The sequence below is a fragment of the Haliotis rufescens genome, unplaced genomic scaffold, assembly GCF_023055435.1.
Source record: "Haliotis rufescens isolate VD_foot unplaced genomic scaffold, xgHalRufe1.0.p SCAF_1, whole genome shotgun sequence".
Taxonomy (NCBI): domain Eukaryota; kingdom Metazoa; phylum Mollusca; class Gastropoda; order Lepetellida; family Haliotidae; genus Haliotis; species Haliotis rufescens.
This window is the reverse complement of record NW_025963779.1, coordinates 13,539,072-13,561,835: the sequence shown is the minus strand read 5'-3', so window position 1 is coordinate 13,561,835 and position 22,764 is coordinate 13,539,072. Positions and strand designations below refer to the sequence as shown.

The 22,764-nt window shown below is 38.0% G+C and overlaps 3 protein-coding genes across 3 annotated transcripts in view; 1 reads left to right on the top strand and 2 right to left on the bottom strand.

Annotated features, from left to right (window-relative positions):
* Positions 1 to 14,714, top strand: part of LOC124144277 — a 33,052-nt gene extending 18,338 nt beyond the window's left edge. The window contains exons 7-32 of the mRNA XM_048386737.1: positions 129 to 233; positions 462 to 664; positions 836 to 977; positions 1,371 to 2,018; positions 2,339 to 2,365; positions 2,658 to 2,720; positions 3,532 to 3,797; positions 4,439 to 4,718; positions 5,467 to 5,525; positions 5,762 to 5,944; positions 6,037 to 6,078; positions 6,291 to 6,377; positions 8,375 to 8,443; positions 8,802 to 8,884; positions 9,045 to 9,114; positions 9,511 to 9,582; positions 9,773 to 9,826; positions 10,599 to 10,691; positions 10,861 to 10,889; positions 11,166 to 11,209; positions 11,374 to 11,480; positions 11,782 to 11,934; positions 12,215 to 12,276; positions 12,481 to 12,546; positions 12,669 to 12,745; positions 13,343 to 14,714. Of these exons, the coding sequence (XP_048242694.1) occupies positions 129 to 233; positions 462 to 664; positions 836 to 977; positions 1,371 to 2,018; positions 2,339 to 2,365; positions 2,658 to 2,720; positions 3,532 to 3,797; positions 4,439 to 4,718; positions 5,467 to 5,525; positions 5,762 to 5,944; positions 6,037 to 6,078; positions 6,291 to 6,377; positions 8,375 to 8,443; positions 8,802 to 8,884; positions 9,045 to 9,114; positions 9,511 to 9,582; positions 9,773 to 9,826; positions 10,599 to 10,691; positions 10,861 to 10,889; positions 11,166 to 11,209; positions 11,374 to 11,480; positions 11,782 to 11,934; positions 12,215 to 12,276; positions 12,481 to 12,546; positions 12,669 to 12,745; positions 13,343 to 13,350 (3,092 nt within the window). The 3' untranslated portion in view covers positions 13,351 to 14,714. The remainder of the gene's footprint in view (positions 1 to 128; positions 234 to 461; positions 665 to 835; positions 978 to 1,370; positions 2,019 to 2,338; positions 2,366 to 2,657; positions 2,721 to 3,531; positions 3,798 to 4,438; positions 4,719 to 5,466; positions 5,526 to 5,761; positions 5,945 to 6,036; positions 6,079 to 6,290; positions 6,378 to 8,374; positions 8,444 to 8,801; positions 8,885 to 9,044; positions 9,115 to 9,510; positions 9,583 to 9,772; positions 9,827 to 10,598; positions 10,692 to 10,860; positions 10,890 to 11,165; positions 11,210 to 11,373; positions 11,481 to 11,781; positions 11,935 to 12,214; positions 12,277 to 12,480; positions 12,547 to 12,668; positions 12,746 to 13,342) is intronic.
* The window catches only part of LOC124148338, a 109,741-nt gene that overhangs the window by 85,983 nt on the left and 994 nt on the right, over positions 1 to 22,764 (bottom strand). The window lies entirely within an intron of this gene.
* LOC124148372 lies at positions 20,598 to 22,731 on the bottom strand. Its single transcript, XM_046519435.2, has one exon. It carries the CDS (start codon positions 22,551 to 22,553, stop codon positions 21,561 to 21,563), a length of 993 nt encoding a protein of 330 aa, XP_046375391.1. The 5' UTR covers positions 22,554 to 22,731; the 3' UTR covers positions 20,598 to 21,560.

The window sequence follows — 22,764 nt, the reverse complement described above, 5'->3', positions numbered from 1 at the left end:
AAAATATAAAAATGGAAAGCAAAAATGTAAGGTCCATTATCTCATGGTTGGTCACAAACAATATCCCATAATGATGTTTCCTTATCCCTGTTCTCTCGTCTGTTATGGTAAACATGTATTGCTTACAGTGTCACAAGTACCAGGGACAGAAACAGCTACAGATGGAATCAACATGGATGTGTTTTGGAGCCAAACGGTGGAGGCGTCTATTTTACTTCGAGGTTTTGGAAAAGGTGCAAATCCTCATATTGTATTATAAATGACTCATCTTGTCTGTGTGTGTGTGTGTGTGAGAGAGAGAGAGAGAGAGTGAGTGAGTGAGTGAGTGAGTGAGTGAGTGAGTGAGTGAGAGAGAGAGAGAGAGAGAGAGAGAGAGAGGGGGGGGGGGACTAAAATTAAACTTACTGTAAGGATATTGTTTATATACACTATAATGTATTTATCATTTCATTCCCTGGCAGAAGCAGCCAACGTCGGGCGTGTTACACCTAGTTATGACAACTGGGCTCCTTTCATTGGATTAGCCAGAAAAGATGAAAATGCTTTCAACACTGAAGCTGAAAAAGTACGATCTCTCAGAACCCATCTTCAAGATACAGATTTTGATACAGGGGATAAGGAACTGACTGAAGATTTCCTGATCCAAATGTTATGTGAAAAGAAGGTAAATATGACATAATCGAAAGGCCTTATTGATATCAACTAGGCACATTTGTATAATTCTTGCAATCTTGATATGCGTAGGTAGTAATATTACAAATTGAGATATGATATGATATGATATGATAAGCATAGTCACTCATGTTTTCGACATTTTCTATATCATATCATGTAGGTTCTGGATGTACGGCACTGGTGTACAAAGATGGAAGTAGACGCCAAAGGGACCAAATTAGAGATGATCAACAGCTTGAAGGAAAAGTTGAAAAGCAAATCAACCTTCAACAAGTTATTTTCAAGCATATGGGGCCATTCTGGTAATTATGCCTACTATTGCATTTAAAATGATGAATAAAACATATTATTAATATAAACATGCAATTTAGGGTATTGTTCAATGTATGTGTACGCTGTGTGTGTTCCCACATTCAAGTGCCAGACCAAATGATGCAAAATAACTACTTACTTTGTAACACAGTGGCTTTTGCTTGGTAATATTATTTTCGTTAAATGTCTTCAAGATAAGCCATCCCCAGCCCCCTCTGCATAAGAACCAGCACTGAGTCTGTTAATGGAATGTCATTTTGTAACTTGAAACTCCACAATCTCTGCTCGGATCCGAGCACATTCTGACTACTGGAGGATATAGTATACTATTAAAAGCAAGGTTAAACCAAATGTGTCCCATCACTATGTTAATGTTCATTCAGGTGGATGGGTATCAGCGTCCTGCCCCCATAGAATAGTGTACGCGTTCAAAGCTATTCTGAGGCCTGAAAGTGTCAGAGACCATGTCGACATAATTCTATCTATGTCAAGACAACCGCCAGTCATCATTAGTGACGTAGCCCCAATGATGTCACGCCATGGTAACAAGCGGCGGAAGAACATGCCCAACGAAGGACGCTTGGGTGAAGCGACTGCAGACAACATAAAAAAAGCTAAGGAGGGGGTATTTTCAAAGAGTATACCTTGCATGAAGGAATGGGTGACAGTAGCACCAGTCTCCGACAATGATTTGCCAACCTCAAATGAAACGTTCTGTTTGCTGGATAGGTTTCATGAAGGGAATACAAAATCAGATGAGGAACTCCTAAGGCGTATAACGTTTGTTCCCGAAATGAAGGGCTCAATAAATTCACAAGTTGAAGAGCAGCTGCACAGGGAAATGAACCGGAACAACTACTTTCTAGATTCGATGTCGCCGGGTAACTACATGTTTGTCCTGCGATTGCTTCTACATTTTCACAATGAACATACAAACAGGAAAATGACAGAAGCAATCAAAGGAAAACTGAACACAGACATTTCGTATGGTGAAATACGTCATGACAAGTTTGGCCGCCTGCATCTTTCAGGTAAGAACTTATAAGTGGCATTCTATGACATGATCATATATGACGTTTATTGGGAAGCGAGTGAGTGAGTATGGTTTTACGCCGCTTTCATCAATATTCCAGCAATATTGCGGCGAGGGACACCAGAAATAGGCTTCACATGTGGGAATCGAACCCGGGTCTTCAGCGTGACCAGCAAGCGTTTTAACCACTAGTGTACTCCACCGTCCATATGAAGAAATTGAATACAATATAATAGGTTGACATTATTTTGACGATATACGCCAATCAGCACGCACAAGCGTCGTATTTCATTTCCAAAGTGACATTTTACCTTCCAGATTTGGACAATGCAGCAGAAAAAGAAGGTAAATTGATACAATTTATTTCTAACATGTTGACATACATGTACCTAAACATGCAGCATGATTTAGCATCCATTAAGTGCCATGTCTAATTATAAGTTAGATGACAAGAAATAATAAAGGCTCTTGTTGTATTTTATTTGAACTTTTACAATGGCATGTTAAACTTTATCTGTTGTTTTTCAGTGATCCATTCATATAATTTTCAAGGCTATTGTTCCTTTTACAACCAATGGAATCTGCTTCGTTGGATAATCGAGATAATCGTTCTGGTGTTGACCTTTCATATTTACAGAGAAAACAGACCTTTGGACGAGGACTGAAGACGCACAGAAGCACAAGAAAATATCGCTCAAATGTAAGTAACATTTATGTATCTGTTGGGCAGTGTGGTACCCTAGAGGTCGGTGTTCTTCCCGATGGTCAATGTCCGATTTCACACGTGGGAAATGCATGAAGCAAATGTCTTATGTCCCTGTATGGGATATTGCTAGAATAGTGCTAACAGCGGCATCAAATATTAGTCATTTCACTGATGAATCTGTTGACCTGCATGTATTTTTTAACACATTAATATAATGTTTTAATGTGAAGTTCACATGTCATGAAGTCACATATCATGTCAAGAGGCCGGTCACATGACCACGAAACTGACGTTTATAAGCGTATGAACAACACACATTGAAATTTAGATGCATGTCTTCATGAGACTGTATTTCAGAAATTGTCGTAAACAATGGCGGACTTCTTCCACATCCCCATGGGAAACTCCTGGGAATTCTCTATCACGAAGAATTGAGAAGTGTCAGTATTGATCATTTGGGCATTTTCATCTTGAACTTAGGGTTTCTGCATACAAGTGTTTGACTGTATGGCAGTGATGGAATATCCTCGTTACGACTCATCCTAGTGAACATAATATTTAAAGATATGCACACACAGACTATAGACTCGATCCGTGCCTAGATTGATACATGTGCACACACACACACACACACACACACACACACACACACACACACACACACACACACACACACACACACACACACACACCACACACACACGCACACGCACACACACACACACACACACACACGCACATATATATATATATATATACACACACACATATTGCCTACTTTTTATTGTACGTTTGTATGATACAGATCACAAAGTTACCTTGAAACAACTGCAAGAAGCACTGCAGAAGGCTAGTCCATCAAACGTGACAACGTTTTGCCAAGGGACATCAGAACGACTTCTGGCCTCGGTAACCGAACACGGGCTGCGTTTTAGAGGGAGAACTCCCGGAGATGGCAACTGTTTTTTCCACGCAGTTGTAGATCAGCTTCAACGCCTCGATACCAGATCAGTGTTTGACCACAGGGGACTAAGGATGGCAGTAGTTGACAGCCTACGGAGGTATCCTTATGTAAGTGCACACCGGACCATATATTTGTGCATATGTTACGTGTTATTGGTCTGGTGAGGGTACTGGGGTTGCCCTTCGGGTGCAGATACACTCGATAAGTGAATACAGATGATACAGGATGTCTGCGCACATCATTCAAATTCATAACACAGGTATTCAGTGGGGTTCAGGTGGAGGTACGAAATTTCGCTGGACAAGGCAGTTCCACGACTGGCATAAAACATGCCGACTAAAGTGGAGGATAAGGTCAGTTCTATAGCTGTGTACATGGTCGGTATTTTCTAACATGGTTAATGGACGTAACTCTGCACAGCGAATAGATGACAGCTCCTTGTTCCTCGCCCCATTCAACCTCACCTCGCTATGATTAGAGTTTAAGGCGCATGTAGGTGTTTAATTTCAGAGAGTGATCGTGGTTTTAGCTGGTCAATGGAACCGTTGATGACCTCAGAAATTAGATCCATAGATGGTACTCATGTGGGAAATGTAACAATGGCTTGCGGCGTGACAAGCAAACGTTTCAGCCACAATACTACACCCACACCCTAAGTGTGCCTAAAATTGATATATGATGAATTACTAATTAAAATGCTACCAAACCTGCTTGTGTAACGTCAATTATATATACTTGTTTTCTATAGGAAGGAGGCACACACCTATCCAATTTTGTCGATGTGCAACGGCACAAAACCTGGAACCTTTACTTGGAGGCCATGTCTACACCGGGTGAATACGTTGATCACCTTGTAGTACAGAGAACATCGCAGTTTCTCAAAAAGGACATTGCCGTTTTCACAAGTTCCGAAGATGGAACCGCGTCCGACAGCAATGTTGTAATGATATGTGGTGGACCAGGAGCGGCTATTATGTTAGGTCACTATCATGAAGCACATTATCAAAGTCTAGATTTCCAACGTGCTGGTAAGTATTCTATATTCAATATTTTCATTCATACGGGTTTCATGTATAAGTAACTAAAAGATCAAATATGAAATAAGTACCCACTTTTGCCACACATTTGCTTTCACCAACAGTTCTTCTATATCAATTCTTCTAATTCAAGAACCTGGGCCAGTGGTTGGCATAATAAGTGTTATCATCCGATACATTTTAGTCGTCTCTTAAGACAAGCGCTGGCGACTTATTCTAAATAAATACAAAGTATAGAATCTAATACAACCGCATACAACGCGGAATATTTCCTTTAACTATCACCACTATTGAGCCTTTTACGCCCAGTGGAATCTGTTTCGTCAGATTATCGAGACTGGTTAATCGCTGTCGTTGACGTGTTACATTTAAGAATTAACTTCAATATATATCTTTTGCTTTTATGTTGGTATAAAGGTAAAAACCGGTTTGCACACTGTGTACATAAGCATAAATAAGTACGTCAACGATAGTAACTTCACAGACTGTTCATTAAACACACAACTGTAGCCAACATTTCGAGCTAAAACAGCGCACACACTTCATAAGCCAATCATAACACAGTTAGTGACCTAAATATTTTTCGGTAATTGTTTCCGCCTAAAATTCCTTGGTTAGTCAATGAAATGCCATGGAATCACTTGCAATGTATATAAGTACAAGTAATAAAAAAAGTATACATGACGTATATGTCATTTTAGCAAGCTGTTGCCGAAACAATCCGTCATTGTTATTTTAGGACAAGTGGAATGTTCCACCGCGCAAGCAGATTCATCACCATTGCCGGCGGAGGATGTGGTGAGTGTGATGAAACATATTGATATTTTCGTCTTTACAAATATGCTTACGATACAGGACGAACTGCCTTAAGGTAGAGAGTCATGTAATAATGTTTGTTATTACAGGGCGGTTTAACTTTAACTGTTACTTGTAACCTATAACTAAGTACACTTACAATATATAAAGGAAATATAAACTTGGCGGATACAATGATATCTTTGATATATAGATATAATTTGTTGTATGTTTTTCAGTTTCAAGATATCTGTAATGATGACAGAAGATTGGACGAAATAGTAGTGACGATAGGTCCCTACCGAATATCAAAATTGGATATTCTGACAATAGCACCAATACTTCCGAAAGAAACAGAAGACCAGCTGAGAGTGAAAATTGACAAAGAGACCAGATGGACTGTGGGCTGGTTAAATGATCAGGTATGTGTACACCACTGTATACACATGAAGTACATTTATTAAACGGTGATAAAGTGGAACAATAACGTTAATAATATTATGTTTCTTTGCAGATAATAAACGTCTTCTTGTATGTGCTGTGTCAAAGGCGGGGGGTAAGTGACAGGATATTCAACATACCGTGATATATACATATGATATGTACAAAATGATATGTAGATATGTTTACAAGATGCCATGTCATTCATTAATAGATTAATCAACTTTGTTACAAATTGTGATAATGTGTGCAAATGCCAAAACAATATTCGTCCTTGAATATATCACTTGCTATTTTAGAATATGTTATTTGTTTCGGGGTAAGCAGAGAAACGCAGCTTTATCAAGCCAAGTTATAGAGGGATGGCAACATTTCAAGTCCAAAAGGAGACGCCGGGCGCCACTTGTTCAAAAGGTCAGAATTGCTTTTTAGAAATATCTGCAGTTACAATTTTAAACTGAAGACAAAATATGCCAAGGGAATATATAGTTTTTTTATTCGCCCGTAAAGAGATCACCCGTTTAATAAACATACAGCTGTATAACACGTTGTATAATACCAAAGCGCGTGCTTATATACTGCGGGAACAAGTTTCAGTAACAAATATTGAAAACTCCCAACATCCCTGGGCTTATTCAACGACATTGCGTGTAGTGACGATAGATCACTGAGAGGGTATGCACACGCAATGACCCTCTCAACCCTGATGCTATGCTGACGTCACATGACATTGTTTCGTGGTTGGATCTTGTAACAATATTCTACATATTACGTCAGAGGGTATTGTGACGTGTTGTAATCTTTTTGATGCAGCATCCTGTTCCACAAGTCGATAGTAGAGCAACGACAGACGTAAGTTTATGTTACTATAAGGGTAAATCTATTTTTCAGTGCATTATCATTTGCAGAAGCCCGAGGTCTTCCATTAAGACCGAGGGTTTCTGCAAATGATAATACCCTGAAAAATAGCGTTACCGTTATAATAGCTAAAAAGGATGGAATTTGTTATCAAATAAAAAGAATCAACGATATCGGTTTTGAAACATTTACTGCAATCAACACGAATGTCACTGACCCGCTTTTACAAATATGGAAACGCCATAGAACAAACCAGATGACGTCACTATTGAACATGACGTCACCTATCCCTATCCGAACAAATAGTCAAAACCCAAGTATGACATCATCTGGTTTGTTCTATGACATTTCCATATTTGTAATAGTGGGTCAGTAACATATTTAGAAAAGTTATAAACGGCAAGTAATAAATAAATTACTAAGCTCGCTCCTGTTTAATAACATTTTTATGAAACTCGTGAATAGTTTCTTGTATCGGACTCCCTTTCGATCGTGAGATACCAGAACTATTCACTCGTTTCATACGATAAGTATTACAAAGGAGCTCGTTTAGTATTCTCTATTTGTCATAAAGTGGGAATGGGTAAAGAGAAGAATATTTCGAAGATGACGTTGAGGAAAAGATATCATTCACTGTCGGTTGGTGAATAAGAATCGCCTAGCCTTGCAAGGCTTGTCATTATTGAGAAAAGAAAATTAAATCTTCAAGAAAAAGCGTTTTCTGAAATTGACAGTATCATAAGTGAGATAAGATGCACTGGAAGAGTTTCTGAACCGCCGAAAGACGCCGACATATTGAGGAAATGAATTGAATGAATTGAATAAAGTTGATGAAGACAAACATTCCCTTAATGTAGCAACAGGTAACTGGATACATGTCAAGTCTAATCGTTGCACATATATGAAACCTTAAGACGGGATATTATGTTGTTTGTTGTTGTAATGCCACAATAAACAATAGTCTAGGTATATGGCGACGTTTTAATCATGTACATGCTACTGTTGGAACTACTTCTAGATTAACAATATGATATGAGGTACGGTATGAAACAAAAGGTATGTTTTCAAGATGGATGCATGTTGTTATACTGTCTTCAGTTGTCAGATATATATGGGCAGTGAATGTCATAAGAAACGTTTTAATAGAAGATAGATGCAGTTCTTTTGATGGTTAATGTTTTAACATAATGACATGGAAACGAACTATGTACATGAGATGAACATAAATATAATTTACCAGTGATATTTTATTCAATTAAATATTTTATGGCTAACTGAAAATTGCCACAACACAACAACATAGGCTACTGTGAAAGACTCGCTACACTAATAAAGAAAACAAAATTTAATGTCCTCAATAATATATGTGAACAACCGATTGCCTGTTAATACATATGATACCAGAGATGTTCAAGGGACGACATGAGATACCGTTTGTAGGCTGAGATTAAGTACACAATGCCGTGAGACAGCACAACCTTAGTCCTGTACTGTAGATTGTAGGTATTTGAGTATTGTTCCGAATGTAAAGGACCATGTTCGTTGTATTTCAGGAAAAACTCTCGGAAGCAGAGAAAGTGTTTATACCGATTCACAGACATGGAAGCCATTGGACATTGCTGGTAAGTTGTATTTCCTAGGTATTTGAGACAGAAATTGACCACACATGAATGGTGCCTATCGTATGTGTGTAGTTGTGTGACTCACGTCGAAGTGTGTGGGCGTGTGTTGGATTTCAATCGTGTGACTGAATTTCGGGTCGATCACTTGATCCTCAGATTTGTGTACAGGCCCACGTCGGATGGCAACAAATACATACCTTTTTGTGCAAATTGTGTGAATGGCAGTTGCTTCCATTTGGGGAGACATGCTTACCCCTTTCGTAAAAACCTGGCGTCGTCTTTGATTTTCAGTTTACCTTTATGTGAAGGTCACATATAGACGTACAACAGTTACTGTCACTCCTTATTTCTGACGCAGGTGTTGGATGTACAAGCCAAACGAATGCGCTTCTATGACCCCTTGAACCGGAGATTAGACGAAGAAGTGGTCAACACAACAAGGTAGGGTTGCTGAATAAGTAAATGCCCTATATCGCCACATCTATATTAATAAATGAAGTAGTTTTATAGCCTTACAAGTACATGGCTGCTTACGTTATTACTATGAACTGCTGCGTTGCCTGTCGGTCCAAACTCATTGCATTTGCACTTTTCTTCAAAGGGAGTACATGGAATACAGACTTCAGAATGTACCAGATGATGCAATTGACCTATCAAACTTCAACGTAGAGGTCAGTCATGAGTACACCACACAGACGGATGCTACAAGCTGTGGTGTTTGCATATGCATAGTGAGTACAGCAAGGTCTTAGAAAGAGTTGTTCAAAACTGAATAATAACGATTAAATATTTTCTCGCCACTGATTACACTTTGACTTATTCACGGTTACTATGAAGAAAATATTTTTTTTAAATTTATGTAAATGAAAGAATACCTGGAATAGTGAGTGATTTAATGGTCACATTGAATATGATTTCGTGTTTCAGTATGCGTGGAACGAATGCAGCAAGGACAAGAAGGTACGACCGTTTTTGTGGTGTATTGAAGTTCTAATGTATAGCAGTTATATTACAGACGATATGTATCAATGATTATTTTTAAAATAAAAACATGACATATTTTGCAGTGTGACCCGAGCAGTTACCGTTCTTTCATAGCCAAAGAAATTTTGAATGCAGTGAAGGATGTGGAACCAAAGGTACTTTATTTGTGCACTGTGAATAATTGTGACAGTAATGGGCATATACGCTACTGTTTATTGTTCGTAAGCTAACCAAAGGTATGTGTCACAAATATATCCCCGTATTTCGAATATTCAATAAGTAATTCACATGCAATTCTATTCTACTTATAAAATATGTGCTACTTGGAACATCGTTCCATTTCAGAATACAACAAAGGAAATACGAAGCAAATACGGACTGCGGGAGCAAGTTCCAGTGGTAAAACATAATGAGGTTTCACTGATACATCTAGATGGTCGATTCCATTTCATGTAGTACTGAAAATACATTTAGTATACATGCGACCCGTGAAGATCCGGGTAGAATAGGTCTTCAGCAACCCATGCTTGCCGTAAAAGGCGACTATGCTTGTCGTAAAAGGCGACTAACGGGATTGGGGGGTCAAGCTCCCTGACTTGGTTGATGCATGTCATCTATCCCAATTGCGTGGATCGATGCTCATGATATTAATCACTGGATTGTCTGGTCCAGTGGTCCAGACTCGATTATTTACAGACAGCCGTCATATAACTGGAATATTGCTGAATGCGGCGTTAAACAACAAACCAACCAACCAACTAGTACACATGCATGTGTTATGCACATAATGCATTAAGTACCCATGACAACAAACTGTTATGATTCATACCTAAAATACACCCGTGAAGATCCGGGTCAGAAAAGGGTCTTCAACAACCCATGCTTTTCGGAAAAACGGGGTCTGTGCTTGCCGACTTTTATTCAGTGAATTTATCTCCATAAGTTTGCATGGAAGTGATGCGACCCTATATACATGTTGTATTCACGTGCACTTTCTGGTTTCATAAGGTAATATAGAATTGACGTAATTTAATTCGTACTATAATTCATTAAACATAATAACTAGTAATAATGGTACACTGTTTCAAAATTTCATATAAAATTTATTCGCTCCTGAAATTCTGTTACTACACTCAGGACACAAATACATTTCTATATGTTTCTGAATCAGAAGAGATTTTCGGATTCGTGGTGTGCTGACCAACCTCTGCCATTGAAACGAATACGAAGACCTGAATATGCGGCATTGAAGATCCAAACACAGGTACAGAAAGTAAAATCTGATTCATGAAATAACTGAATGTTCTGTTCTTGCTCCATCACAAGAAGACTTACGAGAGTGTTGTACAGTTCGTATCTTAGGTTGATAAATAGTATACATTTGTTAAAAATTGGTTTGTGAATGACCATAGAATTGTTTGTATTTCATTTAGAAACCGAATCCTGAGGTGCAGCTTAAAAGGTATGATACTTTTGACAATAATATATGAAAACATTTTAATAATCATAATAAATCTTTGCTTGAAACATGATACGATTAAGACGATATCATAAGTTTGTGAATAATAAATTTCTATACTTGTGTCGCTTGATACACATCGACTAGTCACATAAGTTTGCAGGCAGTTATCATACAGCAATTAAAATATATTGGAGAAAGAATAATTACTAATTGCATTTACTGTTGCGAAAGAGGGAATACTAGAGATAATTATTAATTTACTACATATTATTGCAGCACAAAATGTGTCGAAAAGACGACAGTGACAAGAAAAGCCATGCGTGAGTATTTGTTTAGAAACCAACCTCATATAAGAATTAAGACACACATGCACGCACGCACGCACACGCACGCACACACATGCACACACAGACAAACACACAGAGAGAAAAAGATGCCCATGGTATAAACTCAAAGTATGAATATGTTTGTTTAATACAAATAGCGGTTCCTGCAGTAGACATGAAGGAATATGGTGACCAACAAGTGAACATACTTGCTGATGATCTCGAGGAGCTGAGGACTGTGGAACGATCAGAATTCCGAAATGTGGTATGAACATTCATATATATTGACCTACAGTTTCAGTTGTAAATATTATATTGGCATAACAACTTGTGAGTTTCAATATAGATAGATAGATAGATAGATAGATAGATAATTAGATAGATAGATAGATAGATAGATAGATAGTGTTAATTTCCAATCTCTAGACTGTAGTAAATGTGTCACGAATAACAATATGAAAACGTATTTTTGATGACGTTTTTATTCCATTGGATTTGTAACTTTATAAATATGTTTCTGTGTACACTTGATGAACGGTATAACTAGGAATGTTTTGTTCCTTTAGTTGGAAAAGATAATTGATGAAGATGTACCCAGGCTGTACCGGTACCCAACAAATGATACAGAAGAAGTACCTGAAGAGTTCAGGAGACATGTGCTTTATTTTCAACGAAAGAAGCTGGAGAGGAGCAGGGCCATGTCCCACCTCAATGCTGTTGTAAATATTACTCTAATTTGACTTCACGAATGTTGAAAACGCCTATTAATTTGCCAGTGTTTGGAAATACTGATAACCATCTCAACACAGAAATACTGAGTTACATATTAAATTTGCTTACAGATAAACGGTATGTTCATACTACAGTGACATTTGTCTAACCGGCCTCTGTCTAAAGCGGATATGCCCATATATGAAGATATTTTCGATCCAAACTTTTACACGTAAATTTATACTGAGAGTACATGACATGACTTAATGATAGAATGACTGCTTTCAGGGATATGCCATACTGATGCAGTCCATGGAGACACATTTGGTGACGAGGACAAGAGGTCCAAGGTAAGTATAGGATAAAATAAACTTAAGGAACATATTTAATTTTCCATCAAGAAGCTTCTGTTTGTTTGTCATCACTATATAAGAATCAAGCGCGTATTAAGAACGAATAAGCTTTGTTTCCACAACTGACCGATAGTTTTACGCTATACACTACCAACAAATATACAGAAATGATGTAGTGATTTATTTAATTTGCATTTTCAGACTTTATGACATCACAAAAAGAAATCTGATACTACCCGATGTTGTACTACAATTTGGACGTCCAAGGTATGTGACTGATGATTGTAAGTTGTAATACATAGTTCTGTCCTAATGGTTGTACGGGTGACAGAAACATGAGGCTTCAGCCATCACAAAAATTGCTGTCACTCGATTCATATATTTTTCAGGAACGACTATTTCCTCAAAGTGGTGGAAGATTTCATTTTCTACCATGCCAGAAAGCATTTCGAAACAAGGCACACAGGTATGTAATTCTTGAGTGGGTGAGTGAGTAAGTGAGTGTGATGTTCGTGGATATGAGTATACCAATAATAAATGAAAGGATTTGTCAGCATATTAAAGAGGAGAGAAAATGCCGAGGTCATGCAGGTCGAAGTCATGTAGGTCGAAGTCATGTAATCCTTAAATGACTGTCACTTCGTTGAAACCATTTTGTGTAAATATACTACTTTTGCATTTTCAACATGTATACTCGAACCGTGTTTTATCGAATGTACCGATATGTCGAACCTTGTCTGTGGTCGCGACCGCCTATACAAATACATATAAATTTACCCGCATCTGTCTAATTAGACACGATATAACATATCGTTATCTCGAAATTTGACTTAAATATTTAATGCTTGCCACGTTAACAGTTTTGAGAAGCGCAAATAAACATCTCGCATAGTTGTGAGCAATTCTCCTACATACATGCATGTATAGGCCTATTTGTAGTATATTTCTTCTCACATCTAACAATGCTGTAAATGGATTTTGAACCAATTGTTCATACACGTATGTAGTTACAATTTTGTCCAGTTGTCATGTATGTAACTTTTAGTTCGTTATTTTGTTTCAGATTCATGACAGATTGGATATGCGCTTATTTAAGAGAAAGCGTTATGAGTACATAAGAGTATATCTATTACAAAAAATGAGGACCGGGTTGATATAAGAGTGAGTGAAAGGTTGATACTGGAGTGAATGAGTGAGTGACATTAAGAAGATATGTTGTTTGAATATTGAATATTTGATGTTTGTGCTTAGTGGAAGGCCACAGAAAACTTGTTTAATAGAAATTAGCGTAAAGCAATTGACAAATTATCCACTTATTACAAGGCTGGATAAGTGAAAGAGAGCTAAATATTCCAATGAACAAATACGCGAAATTGCAGCAAATTAAGAACATGTAGTGTGCAATTCATGGGACTAAATTAAATATAAAAGTCGTGTATGAACCCTATTTACTACTAGATTGTAATCAATACATTATAAATATGGGAACACTGCCCACTTCCTGGAATGTACAAGCAAAACAACCGAAACTAAACAACACATTAAAACACAAATGTTATTTCAGAAAGTGGTCATATGTAACAAGTGTCATATTTGGGACAACACTTTCTTAGTAAAGTACAAATTCTCGCACTTTGTTTGGTTGAGTCCCTATCTAATTACCCACTCAGCCACCGAGGCTTACGCAAAAATGGAAGTACGACTACTGGTAGTCTAGATCACGTACTTTGTGTACCGTTCTGACAAGTGTAAATTGGCACAGCTCCCATGGCCGAAAGCTATGAACTTTACTAAGAAAGTGTCATCCAAAATATAACATTTGTTACATATGACCACTTTCTAAAATGACATTTGTGTGTTCATAAACTTAGCACTTTTGTCTCCAAAATTACTATAAAGAATAAGAAGGCCTCACTGCACACTTTGGATAGCAGAAATACCAACCTGAATATAAATACAATACAAAGAACTATATATTGCACCTTACGGTTTATTAAGCAGCAGCAGCTGTGACAAGTTTATAACAATGTCATTCAAAGAAAAGAACTTACACAAAAGGCATCCGGTGAGTTATCACTGTTGGGGACAAGAGATCTACTCACGCACCGGGTGGCAAACTGGGCATCATTGAGCTGAGTACTCAAGCAGTCCAGACAGACACAACCCATGCACTGTGTCAAAGGCCGACAAACTTATTCTCAGATCTGACGTTTACAGAACACCCCTAATACATGAATCACTTCACTTAAAGTCAAAGGCTCTTCACTTAGTTTACTCTTTTCCATATTTTCAATTTTGTAGATATATGTTTGTACATCTAGTCTAATACCACCATTAGCCATCAAATGTATATAAAGTTCAGTTCAGTGTCGTCTGAAGGAACTTCCATACGTATGTGTAATGGACAGAAGTGACAGTCGCTAGGGCAACGTGAATGAGTGAACTGTTCATTTGAATAATTGTGTCATTTGTACTACTTGCTCTGTGTTTATATCTAATACTCTCTTAATTATGTAATCACGACCCCAAGAACGCGAGGGTTAGTACATGTACTGGTCTTCAGCAACCCATGCTTGTAGTAAAAGACGACTAACGGGATGCATATCATCGTATACCATTTGCGTGATCGATGCTCACGATGTCAATCACTGGATTGTCTGGTGTAGACTCGATTATTTACAGACCCGTGGTCATTAGCTGGAATATTGCTGAGTGCGGCGTTGAATAACAAATATAAATGTATTAATGGCCTTAAATGTTGATGTGACCCTATGGGGAGTCCTAAAGAAGTAGGCGTTGCCTCAAGTAACCTGTGCTTGTCGTAAGCGGCGACTTACGTGGACTGGGTGGTCGGACTCGGTGACTCGGTTGATTGAGTGTCACAGTATCCCGAGTGTGTTAATATTTGCTGGTGAAGCTATTTGAAGCAGGTATACCTAACACACCTTTTTTATTACAATGGATATATTATATGTGTTTATTATTCTGTTATGAATAAATGTCTTTGTTATCATGTACCCCAAAGTTTGAGTTCATTGTGTGCACTTAATGCATGTGTATGGTGTTATAGGCTTCAACGGCTACATCACGGCGTCGGGGGGCTGCAGGAATGGGCTTCAAACGAAACATTACCCCGATGTAAGGAATCGAACTCGACAGTTTAGGCGTTGATTGAGACACTGAGCTACCCTATCGCTAATATGGACATATTTTCTTCACACCTATTACATTTACAAATATTACCGTGCACAGTGGAATCTGTCGGGACAGGACTTTAACTAATCAGCATTTGTAATACAAGGCGATATCAATGGTGCCGAATATACTATGATTCATAATAATACTTCTATAATATTCCTAACACAGGCCTCTGTAAAAATCAGACTAACTTTCGGCCCCACAATAAGTAAAACGTTCATTTCACCTGGATGTCAAAACAATGACGCAATGAAGTCCGAAGCAGATATTCCACTGTACTACACAATACACATTGAACGTCAAAAGCCCATTGGATGAATGTGCAATTGCAATGCTGATGCGATAGGGTAATTCTCTCAAATGTTGGAGGCAAAGGGAATTCCAAAGCTTTGTACACATAGATTGCGGTGTTCTCAGCATTCCAGAGAATCCTGCGCTCGTCCTTACGGTAGACTTCACCAAATGCATGGTGATAAATGATGATTTGTTTGTTGTTTAACGCCGCACTCAGCAGTATTCTAGCTATATGACGGCGTCTGTAAATAATCGAACCTGCACCAGACAATCCAGTGATTGACATCATGAGCATCTATCTACGCAATTGGAATAAGATGACATACATCAACTAAGTCAGCGAGCCTGACAACCCGATCCTGTTAATCGCCTTTTACGACATGCATGGGTTGCTGACGACCGATTCTAATCAGGAGCATAAACGGCGTCTCACCTACCATGGGAGGTATTTACAGGTTGTTACAATCAGCAATCCCCATTATTTGAATCGGCCAGATGTTGTATTTTTAGTAATTTATTGTGTATTGTTCGTCATACATGATGCGACACACTAATGCAATATTTTCGCCTTTGTTAACGGTACCAAAACACTACAGAGATGTAATGATGATTTCCCCTGATATTGTGCAGTCTGGATCAATTAGAATTGACTGAAGGGTTTGGCAATAACACTATGGTCATATAAATTCGTCTACCGTAAATAAACCAGAATTGATTAAGTAAACTATGTAACTAACTTTTCTGACAAACACTATATTTATATTAAAAAGTGCAGAACATTGAAAAAATATTTTAATTATCTCAAGAAGTCGGCGTGAGAGTTCTGGAGACGGATGTGAGTTAGGGGCGTCCCGTATTTCTACAGCCTCGTAATAAAGGATCTGGCGAGGGAGACTTGCCGCCAGTCTATGTAACTTAACTCTCCCCTGGGTTCACGCTTACTGGCACTTCCTTGTGGCTCCCGGCACACGGCACATAGGAGCCTTCCCCTACTCTATTTTCTACGTCAGAAAACAGCGAGGCATTCTGTCAGTCTGGGCTAACATATTGCATCGATGAAATAATGCAAACTCATTTTATTTATCAGCCTTTGTGTTATTTCCCACAACAATTCAAGCATTCAAATCACAACAAATACTACCATGGAGTTCAATTTAATAGAATTAGTGATACGCCAACATTTGCAACACACAGACATCTTTGACAGGCCTTTACCAATGATCTATATATAGATCTAGTAAGTATACATCCGTGCCTTTACAAATATTTTAAGAAGAAATAACGTTCAAAATAATGAAACAACTGATGTTACTTTTTATATCAAAATTAAAGTTGCATCTGAATATTTAAATTTATATTATTATTTTTTAGAAATAGGCCAAATGAACATCTACCATGCATCTATTAAGCATTCAGTTACTCAGTTGCAATATACATACTAGTCATCATACTTTGAAATAAGATATTTACACATATAAATCTGCCCCTTATAACATGTGTCCCATGTTAAATCATTGATCCATCATTTCTTACAGAATTCTGATACTCATGCTCTTAAAACAGTAGTAAATTACAGAGATTTGTCCCAACAAACAACAAATCATACTGACTACCCCACAAAATGTGTATGATGCATAAATAGATCTAAATCATAGTTTTAGCTTCTTGTTTTAGTAACATTATATTTATTTTAATGTTGACAAATTATTTCCCATACAAACCAACACACTATCCTGCTGTATCTAATTAAGTATCCTGATTTTCATTCAACACTACTTCAAGACACCTGTAGTAAAGTATATTTTGTAGATATTATTATCATATAGCAAATATGAATTTAGAAAGTTTATCATCAAATCTTCTGATGGTTAAATAAATACTAATTGAACCCCACAGTCATTCCATGTAGATAAATGGATTTATTTATGTTATTTGTTTGTGCATCTAACAGATTATACTTACATCAGTGTCAGTGTCTATAATCAAGCCCAAAATGTATTTTGACTGAAAATTTCAGTCAATATGCATATTGACTGATTCACTCAGGCAAGGTATATTTTTTCTTAAATCTTCATTCATTTATTATTGCCTGAAAAATAGGACCGGATTTTAGACAGACTGGCTGAAATGAATACGACTGCATAACTTAATCACCTCAATTTAATTTTGATCTATTTTGATCTTATCAAGATCAAAGTTACTTATGTAAGAAATTAAAAATGTTTTCACAATGAATTGATTGATTCTCCAAACCTGAAAGAATACCAGAGTTCCTTTTTAAGTTACTTATCTTTATTGGCATAATATTCAGTTCAAAAACAGATGACTGCTAAAAAGTCATGCATGTGTAATCAAATACTAGTACACATGCACAAGTGTGCCAAGATATTAAATTAAATAATAAGAGTCATTGTGCAATGCAGATATATTTTGGTGTGAAGAGAAAAAAGAATAACATTAATAATTTATTTATGTTGGAATTTGAAACATCAGTTTAGAACAAGGAAACATAAAAAGCAAGTCCTAATGAAGTTAAGAATCAGCTTTATCTGTGTCACAATCATATGATTATTGTCAATGCAAACTGGATGTAGACACTGCATTGATATTACAATCAACATTATAGAGTTTGACAATTAGTATGAATATATTGTTTTATTTTATAAAAATTGTAGTTGGTACAAATACTCTTGAAAAAGTATTTTAACTAATATATAGGGTCCTCTGTGTCTGAAATGTTTTTTCTTTGTAAAATCCCAAAAAGGCCAAAATAATATATATCTTTCATTGATCATATTGAAATATAATCATGGTAGTATTTGGCAACAAACAGCTACCATTCATATACATAAAATCCTTTTATACAACATGCACCATTAACCCTTGAATATCAAAACAGATTTCAGTGATTTCCATTTCTTTTATTTTGAACATTGTATCATGATATCTAGTTGATGACGTAATTTTACAGTGCCTGTTACTCTTACAATTTCTTGAGAACATTTCTCATTGCTCTCTGTTATATATCTGACAAGTACTTACAGGTGTGTCTGTCACAACATTAAGGCTACGGGCAACGTTGCATGAGACCTTCACATTTCGCGTACCGTATCGCCTCACCGCTGTACATACTGAAATGCATGCATATGATGTAGCCTGCTCGGCGATGCTACACAACATAGATATAGGAACGTATACAAAATCTACTTAATTTTTAAAAGTGTGATATTCATACATCAAGGGCACCACTTTCAGTACCGACTGCAAAACGTCAACAAAGCGACCTGGGATGAACGATCAGCTGATCTCACCGCATCGCTTCGAACGCCTATCTAGTGGTTAACTATACAATATAATCAGTCGTGGTCATCCCTGATGTATCATTAAATCAAGGAACATTTATTTCCGGACATGGCAATAGATAAATCATTGTTTAGGCGAAAAGATATACTGTCCACACACAAGCGTGACCGTTGCCGACAGAGGTGAAGGTTATACTAGTTAACTGTCTATAGGCGTCATAGTAACATGTAGTGCTCGTATCGCGCATACCACATGCGCCGTCAGTTTAAGGTTGGACCGTCCGGGTCAGCGCACCTAGCGGGTTAGTGAAGGGAAGATAAATTGAAAAAGATCGCCCATTGGATGAAGCCAAACGTACAGTAAGAATAACAAATAGCACACAGGCAATGAAGCACACGGGTGATGAAGCCAAACGTACAGTAAGAATAACAAATAGCACACAGGCAATGAAGCACACGGGTGATGAAGCCAAACGTACAGTAAGAATAACAAATAGCACACAGGCAATGAAGCACACGGGTGATGAAGCCAAACGTACAGTAAGAATAACAAATAGCACACAGGCAATGAAGCACACGGGTGATGAAGCCAAACGTACAGTAAGAATAACAAATAGCACACAGGCAATGAAGCACACGGGTGATGAAGCCAAACGTACAGTAAGAATAATAAATAGCACACAGGCAATGAAGCACACGGGTGATGAAGCCAAACGTACAGTAAGAATAACAAATAGCACACAGGCAATGAAGCACACGGGTGATGAAGCCAAACGTACAGTAAGAATAACAAATAGCACACAGGTAATGAAGCCAGATGCACAGTAAGGATACATCTCTGACTTTTGCTGTCACCACTGTGTTTGTGTATTTGATCAAGTTTCAAGTTGAACTCAGGTTCAAAACAAGGTTACAATTTGCGGTTTAATGTCAATTATATTCACAAACCTTTTTGGGGGTATAATGAGGTTTATCACATATACTTTGTTTGATTTATGTTCATATGTAACAGGGCAGGGGATATTGATGACTTTATCTTCTTGTTCGGTTTATATCCGTATATAGTATGCAATAGGTATATGCAATGACAAAATGGGGTTTCTTTTACGGCCTCATACTTTTAAAAAAAATAATAATATTATATTCTATTGACATAACATGATTAAATATCAAACATAGATATAGGATCCAAATTAATGTCAGTCACACTCAGTTGCTTTAGCCAGCAAATCGATTCACGGCAGCTGGTTAGCCCTAGAGGGCAGTATTAGACAACCAGGTAGAAGGGCGATCAGTCCCCCTTCAAGCAACCCATGCTTGGCATAAGGGGCGACTATAATTGGATCGGGAGGTCAGGCTCGCTGACTTGGTTGATGCATGTCATCATATCTCAATTGCGTAGATCGATGCATATGGTGTCAGTCACTAGCTTGTCTGGCCCAGACATGAATATTTTCAGACCGCCGTCATATAACTGGAATATTGCCGAGTGCGTCTGTAAACAACAAACAATAGAACAATCCATGAACTAATTGAGGCATCTCTTCCAAGAAGATGCTTGAGTTTACTTGAGTCTTATGCCTTTTTTAACTGTTTTGTTACAGTATTACTGGATTATACACTTTGGTCTAAAGATATCCAAGATGGCTAATTTCATGCAAACTTGGTTCTTTTGGAAGTAACAACCACATAGGTGTATACTGACTCATCATATTCCACACAATAACAAAATATTAGTAATTGAATTAGACCTTTTCAGCAGGGAAACATATTTCGGTTTTAGCATTGAGCTGTCATGGAGCAGTTCCTCTTCATTCGAGTAAGACTGTATTAGTCCGGCTAGTGGGCTACGTGGGCTACGTGGGCGTACACCATGACTGATACAACCCTATGTCCCTTGTTGGATTTTGAAATGTCCCAAAAGTCAGTGCTAGTTAAAGTGCCTATATCTTGAAGACATAAATATACATAATAATATACAAAACAATATCATGGAAATAGAATAACCCTCAAAGTGGAGAGTAGAACATTGTACACGAATGCATGGTTCCAGTTCAACAAGGGCAGTGGGGTAGCCTGGTGGTAAAAGCTCTCACGCCGATGACCCGGGTTCGATTCCCCACATGGCCGTGACATTGCTGGAATATTGCTAAAATCGGCGTAAAACCATACTTACTCACCCGCTCCATGGAAATTAACAAATTGATCACAAGAGGTTTTATTTACGTGCTTATTAAATGAGAAGTCACATAATTTCATAACTTTAGTGGCGCAATCATTCTTTACATTCCACATATGTATGATGTAAAGCATGAAAGACAGTTTGTATATGTGTAACATTTGATAATACAAATGGCTATGCTATATTGTCACTTTTTACACAGTCGACCAACCAGACATGAATATACAAGATGAGAATACACAGCAGAGACCATATTATATGGTCTCTGTACACAGTAAATAATACTTGATTTTTTTGTCTGCATATCAATCCTCAAACAGTGCTTTGTTCCTCATCTTGGACTTCTGTACCATTCTCTGGACTTGGGCGTAATCAATCTCACTCTCCTCCACGTCAAACACGTCACCCACAGCAGCACTGGCAACGGATGCAGGGCGAACATATCTAAGATCTGTTCTCCTGTACTCTGCTAAATCCGCCATCTGTGCGATGGCCTTGGCCTTGTCACTCACATCTCCCAAACTGGCCTTATTTCGTCTCAACTTCTTCGTTGTGATACCCTTCCTGGCCATTTCTGCAGAGAGGTGTAGCTCCATTAAATCATCGTCAAATTCAACACCTGAGTCTTGTAACTGTTTGATGGCTGCACCAACTTCTGTCTTCATCAGATATTCCAGTGACATCTCCTCCTCCGCGCCACATACAATGATGGTGGCGAGGTTGTCAGAGGATGCAAGAGGCACGTATTGCCCCCCAGTAACATAGGCTAAACCTGTAAAGAAGTTCTTGTAGGCTGACACACTTGGTTCACAGCCGGCAACATACAGCACAACTTCCTTTGTTGCTAATCGGTTTACAGTTTTCAGAGGGTCGTAGCCCCGTGGACAACCTTTAGGGTAGTTATCACCATCACCCCCAAGTCCATGAGGTGGCGCATCACAAACCAAAACTGCAATTTTTGTTGCATCCTTTCTCCAAGTAAGGTTTGTTAACTCATGCAGGCCGTCTGCAACAGCTTCAGGCGCGTCGATGATGTTTCCCTCTGTCACAGCTTTACATACATCCAGCCATGATTTCATTGTCAGTACACTGGATGTGAAGTCCCTAACCCTCACAGTATCGAATTCTCTCCATGGGGAGAAATGGTCACGATACTGTATAAGTGCCAAACGAACGTCTCGCTTTTCACTTGCCACGATTTTATCAACAATGCGCTTGATGTTAGCTTTTGCTGCGTCGATATATTTCTTCATACTTACTGTGCAATCCAAGACGAAAGCAAGGTCGAGTTGCGCCATGACGGCGGTTTACACAGAGAAATGCAAATGGCGAACACAAACGTGCTCATTTGCATGTTAGTTGCTCACGCACACCTTGCATGGTAGCTTGTGGTGAATGACGGCCCATTTAAGGACATACGCCTCCTTATTTCCAAGAAATCCAATATGGCGGACTCAGGGAGATACCAATATATCTATATAATGTATACGAGCTTGTTTACATGCAAGG

Excerpts from the sequence above, each read along its gene's own strand:
- LOC124148372 (XM_046519435.2), bottom strand. The coding sequence starts at position 22,553 with ATGGCGCAACTCGACCTTGCTTTCGTCTTGGATTGCACAGTAAGTATG.